General features: G+C 34.2%; 1 protein-coding gene across 1 annotated transcript in view; it reads right to left on the bottom strand.

Moving 5' to 3' along the window:
• AP3B1 (adaptor related protein complex 3 subunit beta 1) overlaps window positions 1–22059 on the bottom strand; it is a 248293-nt gene that overhangs the window by 57856 nt on the left and 168378 nt on the right. Inside the window, exons 21-22 of the mRNA XM_040622153.1 lie at window positions 19954–20029; window positions 9365–9471 (exon numbers count right to left, since the gene is read on the bottom strand). Of these exons, the coding sequence (XP_040478087.1) occupies window positions 9365–9471; window positions 19954–20029 (183 nt within the window). The remainder of the gene's footprint in view (window positions 1–9364; window positions 9472–19953; window positions 20030–22059) is intronic.

Below are 22059 nucleotides of genomic sequence, written 5' to 3'. Positions count from 1 at the left end.
ATTTTTAGCATTAGTTGGGCATGTGCCCTATAGTTTAATTCATTTTCTTCTCCTCTGAAGAGAAACAAAGTTTATTTAAGCATCACAATAATACTTTCCATGTTTAGTTCAGGTTTCTCATGTTAAAAGATTTAATACTATTAATATAAATTTTTTATACCATGTCCTACCCTATGTTCATACAATTTTGGACAAGCTTTTTAAAGAAGAACAAAGGTAACAGAAGTTAACTTGGCTGATGTATGATTAAATAATAATTAATACATGTTTGGCTAATGCATAATAATCTAAGATACCTTAAAGCTTAAAAAAAATATACTTCACTGCAAATACCACAAATTCAACCTAAGCAACAACATTTGAAACACAGCAGTTGACAGTAACACAAAGTTCAATCAACTCTGGATGAGTAAAATAAAACTGCCAAAAAGATTCAATCTTTTTTAAATGAATGCTATTTTAAAAACCTCATTTACTATTATAGTACATTTAATTATAATAAATAGAAGCTAGAACCCATAATCTTGGACAAGTCGGTAGATGTTCAGGGAACTGTCTCAGCTCTGAAAAGAGTGGACCTATAGCAAAGGAAAGGAACTACTCACCACAAAGTAGAAAGATGAGGAAAAGAAAGGCCCAAGGCTTTCTTTACCATCACTTCTTTAATTCCTCAATTTCTTGCAGATTTATATATGTATTTTCTATATTTTGATGGGTGACCTGCTTTCTTTGGGCCATAATTATTACTGTTCATTAATTAGCTTCTGATATAATAGATTTTTTATTGTAGATAATTTTATTATGATACCGACGGAGCATTATAAAAGTACTATCCGCCAGTCAGGACTTAGATTGGCATGTATTTACTTAAGCCAAATAAAAAATATTTTCCAATAAAAATCCTGCAACTAAAAATTAATAACAATCTCTTTTTAAAAAGCAGCTCCTTTTAATAATGTAGACAAGGGAGGGATGATAATGGTCTGGTATTAACTATGAGACCTCTGAAGTAGTACAGAAATAAAAAGATGAAGCAGTAGTATGACACGCCTTTAAAGTTTAATTTAAAAATTAAAGCAACTCATACCCAGAGGAGAATTGAATGAAAGAATAAGATGGGACATGGCTAGGCAATGGAAGCACAAAATACTGTCAAACTTTAATTAAAAAATGTTTTCAATTTAAGCAGACCCAGGCCAATGATTTTTCATTATTTTTACCACAGTTCCATGATTACTGACATTTTCATCAGAACAAATAAAGGATTTTTCCCAAATTTAAAATGACAAAATTATTTTTAATTTTGACTTATAATTTCCTCCTCCCCTAAACTCAACGTAATTTGGACTTAGCTGGACTCATCTCTCAGCCTGGGGCTTGAATACCGTTAAGTGTTTAAAATGCAAAAAATAAATGTTTTTTAAAAGATAGTTCTTCCATCATATTATAAAACAAACTTTATCATAGATATATTATTATTTGTTTTGGGAATAAGACCACGTATCATGAAATGTCTGGCACACGACTTAGTAAATGCTTGTATCAATAAAGACTCCCTCAAAGCATTGTGTCCTTGCAGACAGATGAAAAGAAAGTTGGTGCTCTGGCAGACCAAGACAAGCTGACTGGCAAACAAAACTAAAATGCCTTAACCTAGCAGTAATTAAAAAGAGAGATGTCTATTTAATAAAAGTTCACTTAAGAGAAACAGAAATCAACTTCAATTATAACTATCATCATTACAATATGCGATTATCCTAATAATCCCCAATTCTGTTTAGTAAATTTCACACTGGCTAAATCAGATTCTGCTTCATGAATTACAGTTTGTTTTTTCTTCATATTGTTTTAAAACTGATAGTGTAAGCTGCACACCAAAAGTAGGTCTGACAGTCACTCTTCTCTATTTTCCAACTAAATTCCTATAACACAAACTGGGTCAGGACCTCATCCCCAATCATGGACAGTATAGTTTCATTAGTTGCCAATCTCTGTCAACAGCAAAAGCTACAAGCCTAGTTGCTAGCCATTTTTTTTTTAAATATTCCTTAGATAAGGAACTTGACAGAACTAATGATAAACACTTACTTCAGATGCTGAATTTGGTTTATGTATTTAAAAAAATGCCCTTTCTTTGCCTCACTCTGCCTGCCCTAGTTAAAGTGCATTACATATGTGATTCCTTCTTCCCACCCTTCGGCTTGAAAATCCTTGAAGGGATGGGCAAGAGGGACTTTAGTTACATGGCTTCTTGGTCATAATGAAAAACTCAAGGCCATTCTTTTGCTGGTCACAGTAAACCCCAGGCTGGCTACCTATAACAACACCCACAGACCTTAGTTTAATGCTACTGTTGCCACTGTCTTAAACCAGCATCATGAGCCTTTATTCCATCATTAAGGGAGGAAGTGATGTTTCACAGTAGCAATTAAAGGAAAGCAGATGGTGAACTGCATGGACTGAGAAAATTAGCCTTCTACTTCTTGTCAAAGAGGAAAAGCAGTTTAGAGATCTAAATTCTAAAGTCTGTTAAATGTCAAAAGTAACTCTCTTTAGATTTTCAGAGGGGGACAGGTCAGACTGTGGAGTGTAGCCAATGTAAAAGCAGAGAAATAATGACAAAAAATGACAACCTGTATCTACAGAAATTCCCAAATGGGCAAAACTATGTTATACAATTAAAGCACCCGGTATTATTATATATACCTTTGAGGAAACTTTTTTGTTATGTCCTTACTCAACTGTAAACTCCCTGAGGGCAGAAACCTAGCTCAACTTGTTTACTGTTATCTTTGGCACCTGCCTCACCTGATGGCTGCTGCCAAGTGATTCACAGTGGGACCCTAGACAACTTAGGCTAAGCGGATACTCTGTGCCAGTTGAGTAACCTGAAAGCTGTGAATTTGAAACCCACCCAAGATATCTGTTTCTTCCTTTGGTTGGTTTTAATTTGTATCCTATTGTTACAGAAAGATTGCAATCTTAAGTACGGTGCTTTCCTGAGTTCTGTGAGTGTTCTAGTGAATTGTCAAACCTAAGGGTAGTTTTAGGAAAGCCCTAAACCTTGAGTTGACCTCAGTAGTCTTGGGTCAATTTAGCAGTGGGCAGGACTGTGCCTCTAACATGGAGTTTGGCTAACTCCAAGGAGCATATTGTATCAAATAGGGCTTTTCTTGTTGCAACTCTGGTTTCTCTTGCATGGACTGTTCTTGGAATTACTTACCATTCCCCAATTTACTGCCTTGTTTTCTATAATGATCACTTTCTAAATGAATCTTCCTGCACCCTCCTAAGTTAATTCCACTTGGGGACTGTGATCCATGAAGATCAAATCACTAATATTACAGCAGCTAAGTCAGTGCTTCCTCACTAATGTGCCACAAATAGGATAGAAGTGTGCTGTGCTGCTCCCCCACCATTAGCCCTCAGAAAGCCCAGGTGGGGCCTACGGTCATTGGAGCTCTTAGGCTCGGTACCTCCGGCCTCTTGCAGTAGTCTCTGTTTACCCCAGAGCACACTACAAATATTATCACTTTTCTGTATGTACCATAACATGAAAAGATTGGAAAGCAATCTTTTGGACAGGAGTCATTACTACAATCTTCCCATGTCAGTATGTCACCAACATAGTTTTCCAATATCAGACTCGGTTATTCCAACCTATCTCTGCTATACTTTAGCCACGCTGAACTACTGTTTCTCTAATATTCCAAGTCTGTTCACATCTCAAGCCTTTGCATACCCTATTTCCTCTGTCCATCACATCACTCTTACTCTACTCCAGCCACCTAGACAAACTCTTACTATTCTCCTGAATTCAGTTCCAAGGTCACATACACAAATTCTTTTCTAAGAGATCTTGGTCAATTGATAGCACCTAAGCAGATTTATACCTCCAGTGTAGCACTTACTATAATAAAATGATTTGTCTGTTTCCCTTCCTAATCTCTGAGTTTCCTGATACTATGTTCCACAATTCACCTCCTTCACTAACTCATCTTCTTGGCCTTTTTCTTTGTTGCCTTTAAAGCATGATGTTTCCTAGAACTCCATCTTCATCTGTCTCTTCTCACTCCACAAGATAGCCATAGAACAGAATTCAAACATTTTCAGGCTCATTATTTCATTTACTTTTCATGAAAACACAATTAAGTATTTAGGGCAAGTATTATCTCCATTTTTTAAATTCAAAAATTCAAGTTTACACAAGTCAATGAATTGCCCATAGTCACAATGATAATAACTAGCTCAGCCAAGGGTAGATATCAAGTATTTGGGCTCCAAACTCAATGCATTTCCTAAACGTTGCCCTGACTTTCTAAGTGAATTCCTGGTTTTTTAAACTGGAACTCCTGAAAAGTATATTCCCATAGAAACCTTCTGACTTGTGATTAGGTGCTAAAGAACTACAGGTACTATACTTCCATCATGGGATTCATAGCATTTGGGGGATTAAACTCAGAGGTCATTTTTCTTTAGAAATTTAAATCTTAAATATTAAGTAAGCAAATTAATAAATTTTCTAAAACTAGTTTGAAAAGAAACATAAAAAATGCAAAGAATGAGACAAGATTTCATGCTGATGTTTATCAGTAAAAAATACACCAAAAGTTTTCAGAGGTAACTTGAACTGCTGAATCCACTTTAACAGTTTTGTGTCCCAAATATACAAAAAATTTCTGGAGTCTCTATTCTGTTCCATTGATCTATGTGTCTGTTTTTGTGCCAGTACCATGCTGTCTTGGTGATCACAGATTTGTAGTATAGCTTGAAATCAGGCAACATGATGTCCCCAGCTTTGTTTTTCTTTTTCAACATTTCCTTGGTGATTCGGAGTATTTTCTGGTTCCAAATGAATTTTAGGATTGTTTGTTCCAGCTCTTTGAAAAAATGGCATTGGTATTTTGATCGAGAGGGAGTTGAAAGTATAGATTGCTGTGGGTAGCACAGACATTTTAACAATGTTTATTCTTCTGATTCATGAGCATGGAATATTTTTCCACCTTTTTGTGTCTTCTTCAATGTCTTTCATCAGTATTCTGTAGTTTCTAGAGTACAGATCTTTTACCTCTTTGGTTAGGTTTATTCCAAGGTATCTTATGGTTCTTGGTGCTACTGTAAATGTAATCGATTCCCTAATTTCTCTTTCTACAGTTACATGTGTAGTGTATAGGAAAGCAACTGATTTCTGTGCATTTATTTTGTATCCTGCCACATGACTGAATTGCTATATGAGTTCTAGTAATTTGGGGGTGGAGTCTTTTAGGTTTTCCACATAAAGTATCATGTCATCTGCAAAGAGAGTTTGACTTCTTTTCCAATTTGAATACCTCTTATTTCTTTTAGTTGTCTGCTGTTGCAAGGACTTCTAGTACTATGTTGAACAATAATGGTGAGAGTGAGCATCCTTGTCGTGTTCCTGATCTTAAGGAAAAGGCTCTCAGCTTTTCCCCATTGAGAATGATATTCACTGTGGGCTTTTCATAGATGGTTTTTATGAAATTAAGGAATATACCCTCTATCCCTACACTGTGAAGGGTTTTAATCAGGAAAGGATGCTATATTTTGTCAAATGCTTTTTCTGCATCAATTATGATATGGTTTCACTTATTTGTGGAACATAAGGAATAGCAGGGAGGACATGAGAAGGATGGGAAAAATGAAGGGGGGGAAAACAGGGGGAGATAAACCATGAGAGACTATGGACACCAGGAAACAAACTGAGGGTTTTAGAGGGAAGGGGGTGGGGAAACAGGCTGGCCTGATGATGGGTATTAAGGAGGGCACGTATTGCATGGAGCACTGGATGTTATGTGCAAACAATGAATCATGGAACACTACATCAAGAACTAATGATGTAATGTATGGTGACTAACGTAACATCATCATCATCATCATCATAAAAAGAAAAATAAAATTATGAATAAAACTAAAATACTTTTATTGGGGAAAAAAACAAAAAAACCAAATATACAAAAAATTATTTAAAGCAGAAAAGACCAATTTTCACTCCAACATTTCTAATACCAGGTGAACAATTTATTCTTATTCTACATTTATTCTTATATGCAAATTGTCTTTTCTCCCACCTCACTTTTTTCTCATCCCCTCTAGAAGCTGTTAACATTCTGAGGATTGTTATTTTTGAATTCCTGGGGCTTCACGTGTAACAATTTAGAAACTCTTAGCCTAACAATAATCTAGTAGAAAAACTCATTAATAATCCACTAAAAAACTTAGTTTTTTCATGGACATACTATTATAGGAAATGTTTCTTCATTTTTAGCCATCTGTTGGCCAACTGCCAATTAGCCTCAAGTAAGACTAGAACAAATACTATGTTTATACACCTTTTAACATACAGTTTGAAAAACTAGGACTTTCCTTACAATGATGATGACATTCATTGGGAATTATGTTTAAAAATCTCTGTGTTCTGAATATATAATTTAAAAGGTTAGAAAAAATAAGTGAAATTTTTCATTTGAAAAATATTTAGTGTGAAAAAGGAACTGTTCTTTGGGTTTCATTACAAATATTTTGGCTATTTCAAAAAAAAATAAAATCTACCCCTATTTTACTAAATACACAAGGAAAATAAATTTAAATAATCCACTGAAATAAATAAAATTTGTCTACGGTCTAGGAAGTCATATCAACTAGGCTGGGACTTGGAATACAACTACTAGAAACTGTTCTTCAACATTTTGGAAAATTATGTTACTGATAGCAACACCCCAACCCACATTATTTGAGTTGCTAATACACCTATATCAGTCTGCATTTATAGTTGTCACATTCATGGTGGTTCTACCTATCAGTGCCAGCACTATTTAACTACTTCAGTACATTTCTAGTGTAGTCATGGGACAAGCATTTATATAGCAATGTAACTATTACTTTATTGTAAATTACTTCTATTTCTTCCTTCTATTCAATAAGGGAAACATGTTTATTTTAAAACTATAGATGTACTTATCTATGAATTTCATTTTAGGATCCAAAAGCCTCCTATATATGTTGAGGTCCCATATCATTATATGAGGGTTGTAATTTTTGAGGGTTTTTCTTGTTTTTTCTTCTGATGTCTTTAATCTACTTCTTTCTATATTCATACACATAATGAAAAAAATTACAATTTGCTTCATTAATCCTTTTTAAGTACTGTTTTGAGAACTGGAGGTAAGATTAGGAGCCATGCCATTCGGCATCAGAATATTCTGTTTATTCTATAGGCTCCACCTTTCAAAGTTCTATCTTTCAAGTTCTATTCCTTTCCTTATTTGATTGTTGCTGGTGAATTTCTGGTTGCCATTCTTATTACTACTATTTGATCATTTTGTTAGCTTTTGGAGATGAGTCGGAGTCGAATTTGCTTCGTTGAGCTGAACTTGACAGTCTTTTTTTAAAAAAATTTTTTTAGTATAGTTGACAGACAAGTATACTTTCAGGTATACAACACAGTGGTTCAACTTTGCTTTATATTATCCTATGCTCATAAGCGTAGCTACCACCAGTTACCATGCAACACTATTATAATATCACCGACTGTATTCCTTAACCTATGCCTTATATTCCCGTGACTGACTTATTCCATAACTGGGAGTCTGTATCTCCCACTCCCTTCTACCCATTTTGCCCATCTGGCAGTCCTTTTTTTGTACACTCTTTGGATGGAGTGCTTTTCTTCTCCTTTGAAGAGACCATCCCAATAACTATTTTTTTTAGTATAAAAGGGTGAGTCCTTCAATTACTTTGTGATGAATGAAAACTTACTGCAAGCTTTTCTAATCTCAACTGCATTCTTCTTATAGCTAATAAAGTATGAGAGTCTACTCAGGGTCCATTATCGTATCACTTTTAAAAATATTAGTTACTATTTACTGAGTGATGACAATGTGCCAGTCACTGTTCTAAGAGCTATACATTTATTATCTCATTAATGTCATGATAATCCTATAGGGTATATAATATCTTCACAGGAAAGTGAGGTGCAGAAGTTACATACCAATCTGCCCAACCACATAGCTACTAAGAAGCTAAGCAGAGATTTGTTCCCTGGTCATCTGTTATCAAAGTCCGACTTACTTATCCACTACCTTACTGCCTCCCAAGTTTTTAGGGCCCTCCTTTCCCCTCAAGGACTAACTGTTTCACTATAGATTTCTTGATTTCTACTTTCTCTTTACAGCGTACCCAAATGTTCAAGAAATATTTATTACTTAAATAATAAAGACTTAACTGCTTCTTTTCACTGCTTCCCTCCATCTCTTTCAATGTGCCTTTTCCTTTTAGCAACAAGAATGGCAAACTAAAACCCAAGATAGCATTCTTACTCATTTCTGAGCAGTTAGAGGTAACTGCATTCTACAACTTAAAACAACATGCTCAGCTTAATAGTTTTCACTTGTGCATTCTAAACCAAATGGTCCTGATATCACATTTGCTTTGATGGGGAAATTTTTTGTAACAATGTACAAGAATTAGGTACTCCTCTTTCCCACTTTCGGCAGAACCAGCTCTATGCTCCCCAGGAGCTCAGATCACCAATTATGTACTCTGCCAGCCCTGGGATACACCAGATCTATTCAAGCTACCTTGTGTTCCCATTAGAACTTACTGTTTTTTCTCTTACTTTGTCAGGTTTCTGACAACAAATTAACAAGAGGTCAAGCATATCAACAGATTATACATTGCAGGCAGCATGCCTGATTTAGAGTGAAAGGTTAGTGGATATAATATGCTAACACAGAAAAAAGTTATTGCAGTTTCAGATATCATGACAGGCTGATGGTTTTGGCATTATTTTGAGATAGGTCGGCCTCTCGCCTCACTTCAAGCCATACCCTATAAGTAACATTAAAGAATTATTTTTAGAGATACTAAGGGAGGTAAATAAACATATAAAGATAATGCAAAGAGAAAGACAATCTTGAATTTTAAAATGAAAATAGGTATTTTTAGTAGCCTACAGTATAAGAACAGTGTAATAGAAATGGAATGATTGTGGGAATTTGAGTCTATTAATGTAGACAATGATTCTTTATGGCAGAATTTATGTACATAAATGAACCCAATGTGGCAAAGAATGCTTGTATGTTATACATATGTAAGAGTGCCAGAGAAAAATGTAAACATGATAATTAAATGTGGATAATAAGCAGAAGTTAATTGTGAGGATAATGGTTTGGATAGAGCAAATTTTTAAAATATTTATAAAATTAAAAGGTCAGATCTAAATTGAACTTGTTTAGAAGAGAAACTGTTCAAGACTAAGAATCCATTTCAATTATCTGCATTTTAATAAGAAAGATGAAATGGTATCACATGAAAACTGAGCTAATATATTTTGAAAATTACTTACACTGATGACTGATGAAGAAGTTGACAAGTTTAAACCTTCAAGATCAGCTATCAAGCTTGGAGAAAGAGCTGGTGTGGGAAGTGCAACTGGAGTGGATACTGGGTTAACTGTAAGAAAAGGCCCAAATTAGCAAATATGCATGAAAATTTAATTCATATTATTAAAAGCAACATTTTAATTTTGTTAGTAAATCTAATTAAATTACTTTGATTAATATATCTATGACAATTCTATTTAACATCTTGATTTAGTTAAGTTATTATCAAGTCATGGCAGTTATTAGTCTTACCTTTCAAAACATAATGGCAAATCCTTAACAAAATAAGGATACAAATACCTTGAGTAAGAGTTTTTGAAAATTTGTATTACATAATATTATCACTACCATTTATGACCCAGTAACTTCACTAAAATAAAAAAAGGGTAAGGAAACATTTTTCCAGCTAATATAAAGAACAACAATAGCTTTCAAGAATTCTCCAGCAGAATCAGAAGTCTTAAAAGTGTATTTAAATCTTTTCTCTATTTTATTCTCCACTATAATAATTACAGGGGTCCAAGCTACCTAACTTCCTTCTAATTATACTTTCAGCAAAAGCTATGTACCAGATAGAAATTTTTGATTCTAAAACCACTATGTACATGAGATCAGGTATGTGTAAATTTGAAAATCTTTGAAAAGTACAGATCTCATCCTCCCCTGCTTAAGACTCTTCAGAGGCTCACAACTGCCTATAAGATAAAAGTCCAACTCCTTAATTAAGTGCACAAGGTTCTCTATGACCTAGTTTGGCACTGTCGAATAGAGTGGCCACTAGATATATACCTAATGAACTCTTGAAATATGGCTAGTATGACTAAAGAACTGTACTTCATAGTTTAATTAACCTTAAATTTAAATGTAAGCAGCTATGTGTGGCCAGTCGGCATCATACTGGGTAGCAGACGTCTATCTCCAATTTCATCAGCAACTCCTATGTTCAGGCCCTACTGATTAATAGTTCCCAATATCTTGTTTCATGTCTTTGAGTCTTTTATATTCTATTCTCTTTACCTGGAAAGTTCTTCTCTGCCTTGTTTACCTTGCAACTTCTACCCATTAAGGTACCACTTAGAAGGAAAGCACCAGCTGACTCACCAAAACCCCTCTTCTATGTGCCCTCTTTGCTCTACAGATATACTTGGACACACTTCTACAACCATACTTCTCTCATAAAACAAATCTGTGTCTTTTTAATTTTTATTTCTACTGCTAATGTATTAATTTTTAGTGCTTAGTAACTGCTCAACTGTTGAGTGAAAAAAATTAAAATGTGGAAAAAGTTTTGGCTTCCAACAAACTCTCACTTCAAAATAGGACCATAAAGGAAGTAACATTTACTTAATTTGACAGGATTTTCCAGACCACCTTTTTCTCATTCAGTCTCACAATATCCTGTAGTTAGGCAGAAAAAAATATTAATTCATAAAGTTAGGAATAAAAAAATGATATTGCCCAAAGAAGAAAATTTTCAAAGGAAGTCTGAAATAAAATTTCAACATAGACAACAGAAAAAGCAGAGTGGAGACTGGCTGAAAGAGTGAATGGAGCCCTTGCTTTCTCCCTTGCTCCTTCAGTGTCCCTGAAACACTGCTACAAATCCCCAGGCTTCCTCAGACCTATGCTGAAAACCAATGTACAGTTAGCAAGTGTCACAGGGAGTTGGGGTGGGGGGGTGGGGTGGGAAGGATCAATGGGGATATGGTGGTAAAGGAAGACTTCATGAATAGGAGGAAATGAAGCCCAGTTTTTAAGTAAGGGCAGGGTTTAAATAAGAGCAAGGGAAGAAGGTGAGAAAATACTGTGAACAAAGGCTGAGAGGTGGGAATGTGGAAAACTAAGGGGGTTATATTTAACCTCTACACCAAAGGGAGCCATTAAAAACTACCAAAAAGAGGAACAATATATGTACTGCTAGATATCAGTATAAGGGACAAACTGAAGGAGGAACAGTCAAGTTGGCAGTGAGGAGGAATACAGTAATTCAGGCATGACATGAAAAGGACTAAAAACAACAGGTGAGGAGGGAGAAACCATTCATATTAAAGACACTGTAAACTGAGGAACAGGGAGATTATGTCTTATACAGGCCATAAAACAAGTAAATGGAAGAATCACTGTGGGACATGGAACTGGTTCTCCTATCTTGCATCAAAATATGTTTCCTTTCCAAAAATCACTTTTCTGATAGGTTCTAAATATTTGTCCATCCACCCATCCACCCAAAATATTAGATACCCATTTAAGGAAAAAAAAACTGAGTAAGAAAGCCTCTGATTTCAACTATGGCTTGGCCTACAGACACAGAGAAGAAAAAGACATCAAAAGCAAGAGGAAAATTCACACTAAAGTTTGACCAAAAAAAAAAAAAAAAAAGAAAGGCTTTTAATATCATTTCAGAAGACAGAGTTTTTGGTACTAAAGAAATGCCTACACATCTGTTTACAGGTCCAGCAAGATAAAAGCTGGCACTGAGAATTTATCCAAAACTGGATTCTGAGGTTAGCTGACTATGCTTAAGTATTCAATTCAATACTTCAATTAAGTATTCAATTCAATAAATAAAAAAATGATTCTCCTAGTTTAAAAAAAAATAACCTGCCATACAAATGAAAACCACATATCATTTCTACCCACTGACTTGGCAAAGGCAATTTTTAAATACAAAATTTAGCATCAGTAAGGGTATCAGTAATCAGTACTCTCATACTAATACTGTGTAAGTTGGTACAAGCCTGGGAAAGGCAATCTTAGACAAAAGAATTCTTCAGAGCCTTTGTCCCAGCAATTCCACTCCTGGGGATTTATCTTAACGAAACAGTCGGGGCGACAGTGTAATAATATACTTATGATGTGTACTGCTTCACTACAAAAACAAAAAAATGGAAACAAGTTACATTTTCAACAATAGTAAACCTATTAAATATAATTTATTACAATATAAAGGATAACCATGCAGTCATTAAATATGAAATTGTTAAAGAACATCTACCGCAGGGCAAGTAATGTGTATGATAAACAGAGAAGTAAATGATAAAAGAGTATCGGTATGATCACATTTTGGGGAAGAGGAGATTTGCATATGAAAAGATCTGACCTGGCATGCCAGATGGTAAACCCAAGATATTCGGATTATAAATCCATTTTCTTCTTTTTATTTTTAAAACTTTCTGCAAAAACACTTTTTTCCTTACTAAAGTACAGTTGACCCTTGAACAACACAGGTTTGAATCATGCGGGTCCACTTACAGACAGATTTTTTTTCGATACAATATAATGCTAAGAATGTATTTTCTCTTCCTTATGATTTTCTTAGTAACACTTTTCTTTACTTTGTTGTAAGAATATACTACATAATACATATAACATACAAAATACGTGTAATTGACTGTTTACGCTATCAGTAAGGCTTCCAGTTAACAGTAGGCTATTAATAGTTAAATTTTTGGGAAGTCAGAAGTGACAGGTGGTTGTCAGTGACCCTTAACCCACCACATTGTTCAAGGGTCTTCTATATATTTAATAATAAAATAATTATACAGTTATTCTTCTGATCAAACTTTTCCTTCACAAGTTAAGAATACATAAGTTTTACTATCTACTGGTTTAATATGAAGTTATTTAACTTGTTAAATGTCACTGCTTGCTGCTGCTCATGATCATCATCTCCATCTTGGTAACCCCCTTATCTAATGTTTATCATGTGCCCAGCAGAGTTTGAAGAGCTTTTACATTTATCAACTCATTCAATCCACTTAATACTCCTAAAAAGTATTACTATTATCCCTATTTTACTAGATTAAAGCAAAAACACAGAGAGGTTAGGTAACTTGTCCAAGCTTACCCAGCTTAGTAATTAAAAGGACTGGAATTCACAAGGGCACCTGGGTGGCTGAGCCAGTTAAGCATCTGCCTTTGGCTCAGGTCATGATCCCAGGGTCCTGGGATCCAGGTCAGACTCCCTGCTCAGCGGGGAGTCTGCTTTTCCCTCTCCCTCTGCCCTCTCTCTAGCTCTGTACTCTCTCTCAAATAAAATCTAAAAAAACCAAACCAAACAAACAAACAATGGGATGCAAACTCAGACACTACAGCTCCATTGTCCTCTTAGCCACTCCACTGCCTCTACTACAATTTCTTCAACAATATGATATCACAGATCATAAGGCTTATTTCAAGCATGATTACTGGTGGCTGATAAAAATTTTAAAAAGAGTTAGTTGTACCAATAGTATAATTACATAGGTTTATATTTCTTATAAAAGAGCATCATTGTTGCTTTATGATCATCCTCTCAAAATCACATGGTACAGAGTTCTAAAAGTTCTCTTCATTTCCAGAAATATAAAATACCCAAGGAACTCTCAAACTATAATGGGAGAAACAGAATTCCTTGGGTAGGGGCAATGTATCCATTTAGAGTCTCCAGCATGTAGCAGACTACCTATATCAGAGCAAGCATTCAATAAATGTTTTCTGAATGAAGACATAGATAAATTCAGTACTTGAAGTTTTCCTGGTATATGGAATACATAACCTCTGTGGATTATGATGTGCCTCTTAGATAAAAGTTAAGGAATGTTTCTGACCCTCCTTCAAAATTAATCTAATTCTCACAGCTGAGAACTCAAGCTACTGGAGAGTGACTTTTTAGTTTCTGATCTACAAACTGTTAACCATGGACAATGGAGAACTACTGTAGGCTAATAAGTAGCATAAATGAAGTCAGTATCTTAAGAACCATTGTCAACAAAGCTTTTCTCCCATAACACTCTACTTATCTTTACCTCTAAGCTCAGATCAGTTCTTCCACAAGGCCTCTGTAGCTTTTTAACTGGTTTTTGTCTCCTTCCTCATTCATTCACACTTTGTGCCTCTACTGTTCAGGTTATCTGTGCCCCAGACTAGATATTAGTCCCTGGAATCAAATGACTAAATCCTGTTTATTTGTCTCGGCCAAAAAAAAAAAAGGATATCTAGCAAAGTACCCTTACACTTAGCAGACAATCTGCAAGTATTTACTGAACTGACTTGTTAAAAAGAGAGGGAGGCTTCAAGTGTCATTTCTGACAAAAGCGGAATAAAAGATTTTTAAAGAAGTAGTTCTCAGGTATTAAAAATAAACAGAAATATACCCTATTTTGAGTTAAAGTTTAAGTTAGGATTAAATTTCCTTACAATGAAAAAAAAAATCTGAGTATTTTTATAGTTGCAGCATCCGCCGTGAACTTGTGTCCACCATGGACCATGCATCCTGGATGCTATCATTAATCAATATGATTCTGAGAGATTGAATAAATCACCAGGATAAGTGGTGGATAACTAGCCAGACAAAAATGGCATAAACTCATTGCCATAGAAACAATACACAGGATACCTGTACCTTGACTGGGTGGGATTTTTCCCCTTCTGTATGGGATAGTAGTTACTTGTGACCTAAGAATAATTTTAGAATAATTTCTATTAATATCAACTCTGAAGCTTAGTTGTACTGATCTGAAACTGTGTTTGTTCATAATAAAAGTGAAGTGAATCTGAAAAAAAATCTTACGTTTAAATTCTTAAAACTTAGTATTTGAGAGAACCTACGCTTCTACATAAAACACATACTTTTAAAAAGACTCAAATAATAAAAATTATATCATTTTACAGGTTTCAATTTTTCCTTAGCTGCCGGGAAATGCGGAGTGAAATAGAGAGAGTGTACCTACTAGTGCATTTCAGTAACTTGTAACATTTACTCTTAATTCCTTCTTAAATGTGCTTTACTATTATTCTTCCACAATTCTAAACTTTTTAAATTGTGAAAGTTATATACTCATGGAAAATGTTCATTGTGATAGGAAGAGTCTTTTTCTCCCCTCTGTTCCTAGTTTAGTTCTATATCCCAAAGGGGCCAGAGCTAACCACTATTGTTTATTGTGTAGCCTTACAGAAAAATACGATGTATAATCATATTTGTGTTTGTGTGCTGGATATAGTTCCTCTTTTATTCTTTTTTTTAAAGAAGTGGAATCACGATCTACATGTACTTTTTTTTTTAACCTACAATATTCTGGATATATAATTATATAATTAGTAGACAAGATCTGCTTCATTGTTGTTAATAAGCTGTATTACTCTATCGGTAGACATTTTGTTTTCAGGATTTTGCTATAATTAATAATGACTCAATAAGGTTTTTACATGCACCTTTGCATATTTTATTAATTTAAAAAATACTGAATGGATGCTCATTATCTGCCACGTGTCATTCTAGGTACTAGGAATAGTAGTAAGAGAGACAAGAATATTATTTTCATGGAACTTGTATCCTAGTTTGGCAAGAAAGACAATAAATGAGAACTACAAATATTTATGATAATTACAAAAAGTGAAAAATACTATGAAAACAATCAAGACTGATCAGTGAAGATGTATAAAAGAAGATGACTTCTGAGCTAGGATTGAAAGATAAGAAGCCCTAAGAAAATCTGAAGACACGTTCTTGGGTAATAGCAGTGGGAAGGCCCTTGACAGGAATGAGACTGGTATATTTCGGAAATGCAAAGGAGCATAGTGGATAAGAGGTAGGCAGGAGTCAGATCACCCAAAGGTCTTAGAAACCTAGAAATACAGACTTTAACTGTAAAATTAAGCCATTAAATTAAGGGGTCTAAAATAAGAAAGGAGTAAGATCTGATTTTCCTATTTTGTCTGTAGGATAAACTCTTAGAAAAGAACTGTTACATCAAAGGGTGTATACAATTTAAGTTTTGGCAAACATTGCTAATAGGACTCTAAAGCTGCACCTATTTTTATTCCTATCAAAAACATGTGTAGGGTGCTTATTTCTCCAAACTTTAGCAACACTGGATGTTGCTTTAAAATCTTTGCCAATAGGTAAAAGATGATGCAAATATGACTTGAACTTTATTTTATTCAAGTGTATATCATAGTGATTTGATATGTTTATACATTACAGAATGATCCTACAACTCTAGTTAATCATCTGTCACCATACGAAATTGTTATAACACTGTTATTATTGACTATATTCCCTATGCTGAACCTTACTTACATCCCCACGACTTATTTATAACTGTAAGTTTGTACCTCTTAATCCCCTTTACCTATTTCACCTGCCTGCCAAACCCTCCCTATTCTAGTAACCAACACTTTGTTTTCTGCATCTAAAAGTCTGTTTCTGTGTTTGTTCATTTGTTTTGCTTTTCAGATTCCACATATAAGTGAAATCATATAGTATTTACCTTTCTCTCATTCATTTCACTTAGCATAATACCCCCTAGGTCCATCCATGTCGTTGCAAATGGCAAGATTCCATTCTTTGTGATGGCTGAGTAATATTCCTGTGTGTGTGTGTGTGTGTGTGTGTGTGTGTGTGTGTGTATCACATCACATCTTCTATATCCATTTATCTATCAGTGGACAGTTAAGCTGCTTCCATAGCTTGGCTAATGCAAATAAGGCTGGAGTGAACATAGGGGTGCATATATTTTTAGACAAATACCCAAATCTACCATTGCTAGATCATATGGCATTTCTATTTTTAAGTTTTTAAGAACCTTCATACTGTTCTCCATAGCGGTTGTACCAATTTACATTTCCACCAACAGCGTATGAAGGTTCCTTTGTCTCTACTTCCTCACCAATACTTGTTACTTTTTGTCTTTTTAATAAGAGCGAATCTGACAAGTGTGAGATAATATCTCATTGCAGGTTTTTTTGTTTGTTTGTTTACCTTGAAACCAACGATTTCTTTTTTTTTTTTTAAGTTTTTATTTTAATCACCCAGCACTCATCACTTTAAGTGCACTCTTAATCACCATCCCCTATTTCATCCATCCTCCCATCCATCTCCCCTCCAGTAAAACCATCAGTTTGTTATCTCTAGTTGAGGGTCTGTTTCTTGGTTTGTTTCTCTCTTTTTTTCCCGTTTGCTAGTTTTTTTGTTTTTAAAATTCTTCATTTGAGTGAAATCATATGGTATTTGTCTTTCTCTAACTTATTTTGCTCAGCATAATACCCTCTAGTTCCATCTGCGTCATTGCAAATGGCAAAATTTCATTCTTTTTGATGGCCAAATAATATTCCATTGTATATATATGCACACCATATCTTTATCCATTCAACTGTTGATGGACATCAGCTTTGTTCTTTTTCAAGACTGCTTTGGCTATTTGGAAACTTCACTGGTTTCATACAAAGTTTAGGATTCTTTGCTCTAGTTCTGTGAAAAATGTCATTGGTATTTCATAGGGAGTTTACTGAATTAGTATATTACTTTCGGTAGCATGGACATTTTAACAATATAAATTCTTCCAATCCATAAGCATGGTGTATCTTTTCATTCATTTGCGTCGTCTTCAATTGCTTTCACAATGTCTTACAGTTTTCAGAGTACAGGTCTTTCAATTCCTGGGTTAAATTTATTCTTAGGTATTTTATTATTTTTGATGCACTTACAGATGGCATTGCTCTCTTAAATTCTCCTGATAGCTCACTATTACTGTAGAGAAATGCAATGAATTTCTGTGTGTTAATTTCATATCCAGTGATTTTACTCAATTCATTTATTAGTTCTAATAGTTTTTTTTGGTGGAGTCTTTACGGTTTTCTATATATAGTATCCTATCATCTGCAAAAAGTTTCATTTTTTCCTTTCAAATTTGGATGACTTCTATTTCTTTTTCTTGCCTGATTGCTGAGGTTTCCAGTACTAGATGAATAAGGATAAAAGTGGCAAGAGTGGGCATTCTTGTCTTGTTCCTGATCTTAGAGGAAAAGCTTTAAGCTTTTCAAAGTTGTGTATTATTTTAGCAGTATAGGTATTTGTCATATACAGCTTTTATTATGTTGGGGTACATTCCTTCTATACCCACTTAATTAGGAATTTTTAATCATAAATGGATGCCAAATTTTGGCAAATGCTTTTTCTGCATCTACCGAGATGATCATATGATTTTTATCCTTGTTAATGTGGTGTATCATGTGGAACTATCTGCAGATGTAGAACCATCCTTGCATCCCTGGAATAAATTCTGCTTGATCGTGGTGTATGATCCTTTTAATGTATTACTGAACTGAGTCTGCTGATATTTTGTTGAGGATTTTTCATGTATGTTCATTATGGATACTGGCCCATAATTTTTATATTTAGGGTATCTCTGTCTGGTTGTGGTATAAAGGTAATGCTGGCCTTGTAAAATAAGTTTGGTAGCATTCTTTCCTCTCCAATTTTTTGAAATAATTTGAGAAAGACAGGTACTAAATCTTGTTGAAATGTGTGGTAGAATTTACCCGTGAAGCTGTCTGGTTCTGGACTTTCATTTTTGATTCAATTTCTGATTACTGATTCAATTTCATTACTTGTAATCAGTCTACTCAGATTTTCAATTTCTTCAGATTCACTCTTAGAAGGTTGTGTGTTTCTTGGAATCTATTTCTTCTAATTGTTCATAGGGTCCAATTTTATGTTTTATTTCTTTTTGCTTAGTATTTCCTGTAATTTCTCTATATTAAGAATTTGCCATGACAACTGAAGATAGGCCAGGCAAACAATATAAATAGAACAGTTTTATTTAGAGACAATCTAAAACCATAACTCACCTCTAGTATGGAAAAATTAAATTGCAAAATGACAGTTTAATATTTATGATATTTTACTTGTTACTCTTTTTCTGTGCAAAATCTAACTCCCAATAAAGTTAGTTCCATTAACTTTTTCACAATGCAGGAGTATTTAAAAGGAGATGATGAATATACCTTTGCACACTTGAATAAGTATATGTGTAGGATTCTAAATTCTTATAAGTGGACTTGCTAAGACAAAGATTTTTTGTAGTTAAAATAAATAGAGCCACACTGGCATTCAAAAGCTTTGCATCCATTGCCATTCCTACCAAAAGTGTGGCAAGTAGAACATGGTAGTAGTGTCCTTTACATTTCTAATTACTTTCCTAATTCTCCATCTCCTTAAGTTAGATCAATCCTCATAATCAACAATTAACAATGTAGAAGTTGTGAGATATGGATAATTATTTACTAAAACAAGTATGAATTATTAAAGCAAAAGATCTTAACATGAATTTGGTGTATTTTTATTTGACCAGTTTTATTTATTCATTTGATAAAAAACTGAAAACCTAACTAGATGAAAGAAAAGATAGTAACAGAACTAATTTCTAAAACTTTCTTGCCTTTTTCATCTATAAAACTTTCATAATAGAAGTTGAAATATTTTGAGACGTGTAAATAAAAGGTACTATAAAAATAAAAAATACTACTACTGGGGCACCTGGGTGGTTCAATCGGTTAAGTGTCTGACTGTCAATTTTGGCTCAGGTCATGATCGCAGGGTCGTGAGATGGAGCCCCATGCTGGGCTCTGCACTGGGTGAAGAGTCTGCTTAAGATTCTCTCTCTCCCTCTGTTCCTCCCCACCCATTTCCTTCCCCTGTGCATGCAAGTGCTTGCACTCTCTCTCAAAAAACATACAAACAAAAAAACTACTAGTAAAAAGAGAAGAAAAAAATTTTAATTTCAATACTTACAATCATCTAGATCTAGAAGTGAAACATCTTTGGTAAGAGGATTTCTATCTTGCTTTGTTTTTTTTTTTTCTTTCTCCTATAAATAAAGAAATATTTAATTTATTGCACATTCTATTAAAAAAATCAATGAAGTAGTTCTTCATGTTTCAAAACAAACATTTTTTCCTCCAAGAAAAAAAAAAATCAGATTAAGCTTTCTGTATGGTTATACGGACTGTATTTTTTAATCAAAATTTTTATTTTAGTTATAGCATACAGTATTTCTTCTCCACCATGCAAACTGTTAGCTTAAAAATATTTTGTTTAAAGATTATAAAGGTCCATCAAAAGAAAATTTAAAGGTAAACAGTTATTTTGTGATCTCACAACTTTTCCTAATATAAAAATATAAAATGGCTCTTTGGTAGAAAGCCTACAAACAACCTGGGTGGCTCAGTAGGCTGAGCAGCTGCCTTCGGCTCAGGTCATGATCCTGGAGTCTGGGATCGAGCCCCGTGGTGGGCTCCCTGCTCAGCGGGGAGTTTGCTTCTACCTCCCCACCCCACCCCCAAGGACTCCTGCTCTCTTGCTCATTCTCTGTCTCCCTCAAATAAATAAATTCTTAAAAGGAAAAAGAATTGCTCAAACAATGTAAGCTTACCTCTGAAATTCTCAAGAGGCTTGTGATAATTAGTCTTTCTGAGATATAGTTTGTGACAGGCACTGTACTAGGTACTTCATATTTCAACAGTGGGTTGTATCAGACTTCTTTAGCCAAAGGCATTCATTACAATCTACAAATGACATTTTCAGGCTCTTGCTCTTAAGGGATGAATAGCATTCATTTACTTTCTTTACTGTTTTCCTTCAGGGAGAGTGAGATTTCAAAACATATCTGCACATATTTAGGGTTCCCTCTACCTCAGATTTGCTTATTAGATCTACTTGTATTTTTGAAATGTGGATAACCATAAGCTAGAAAACAGTATCCCTAAGCCTGAGGTATTTAGTTTGGTCAGAGATTCAGAAAAGATGTGACATCTATATAAAGAAAAAAAATATGTTATATACATATATAAAGGACAAATTAAGTAATGAGTAGCATTATAAACAAAGATCAACAAAGATGAGGGCACTAAATAGATGTATTTGGATCAAAGTTACTTATCTTTATAATCTATACCCTTTATATTAAATCTTCTCAAATTAAAGGTCCAAACTTAAGTTTTTGCTAAAATGTTTTTGTTCATTTATTCAATCATTCATTCATCCTACAGACATGCATAGACTTTTTAACATGTATCAGATCCTGTGCTAAACAAAGGAAGTAATACAGCCAAGGCATAGTTCCTGCCTTCAGGTAACTTACAATCTAATAAAGGAGTTTACAGCTTATCTTTACATATTATTACAAGTATTTCTGAATATTCCTCTAACCATAGAAAGGTCTCACTAAAGCAAAAGGTACCTTACCATCATTTAAAGTCTACAGCATGTTAGAGCTCCTATGACAGTGCAAACACATGAATAAGAGTGATACATCAAATTACATGTTAGGTACCATTTTAAAAGGATCTTAAGTTCTGCTAGTTTTTTTCCTTATGCCAAAACGCAAAACAAATTATTTTCAAATATCATACAATAATACACATTACAACACTAGCTAAATACTAATACTGATTTTCTTCATGAAAATAATTATTTCTGCCACTGAAAGCTTCAAATTATTTAGATGGGTTTTAATTTTCACTCATTATTTAAAAACAAAGCAAACAATATTTACTCCTCTTTCCACACCTAAAATGAAAAATAATTTCTAAGGTTGGGGAAAAAATAGAAGAAATGTTAGTTTTGAAGCTGGAATTTAAAAGTGGCAATAGCCAGAAACAAATTCAGAATGAAAATGCCATCGCAACTAGAGTATCATTCCTGTGAAGAAAGAACATAACAAAAAGGGCTTAACACCATGTGACTTATCAAAATACTATGCTGAGCACAATGGGTATAGCTTCCTATAAGCTACGATGGTGCATGACTGTTTTTATGGAAGTGTAACCTTCTCACCTGAAAAATTAGAAACCTATCAAATCAAGATAAAGTTAAAGCTGGGAACAAGTCTATACCTTA

This window comes from Ursus maritimus, unplaced genomic scaffold, assembly GCF_017311325.1.
Source record: "Ursus maritimus isolate PB19 unplaced genomic scaffold, ASM1731132v1 scaffold_5, whole genome shotgun sequence".
Classification (NCBI taxonomy): Eukaryota; Metazoa; Chordata; class Mammalia; order Carnivora; family Ursidae; genus Ursus; species Ursus maritimus.
Note: the sequence above shows the minus strand (reverse complement) of the source record. Positions and strands in the feature narration are given on the sequence as shown.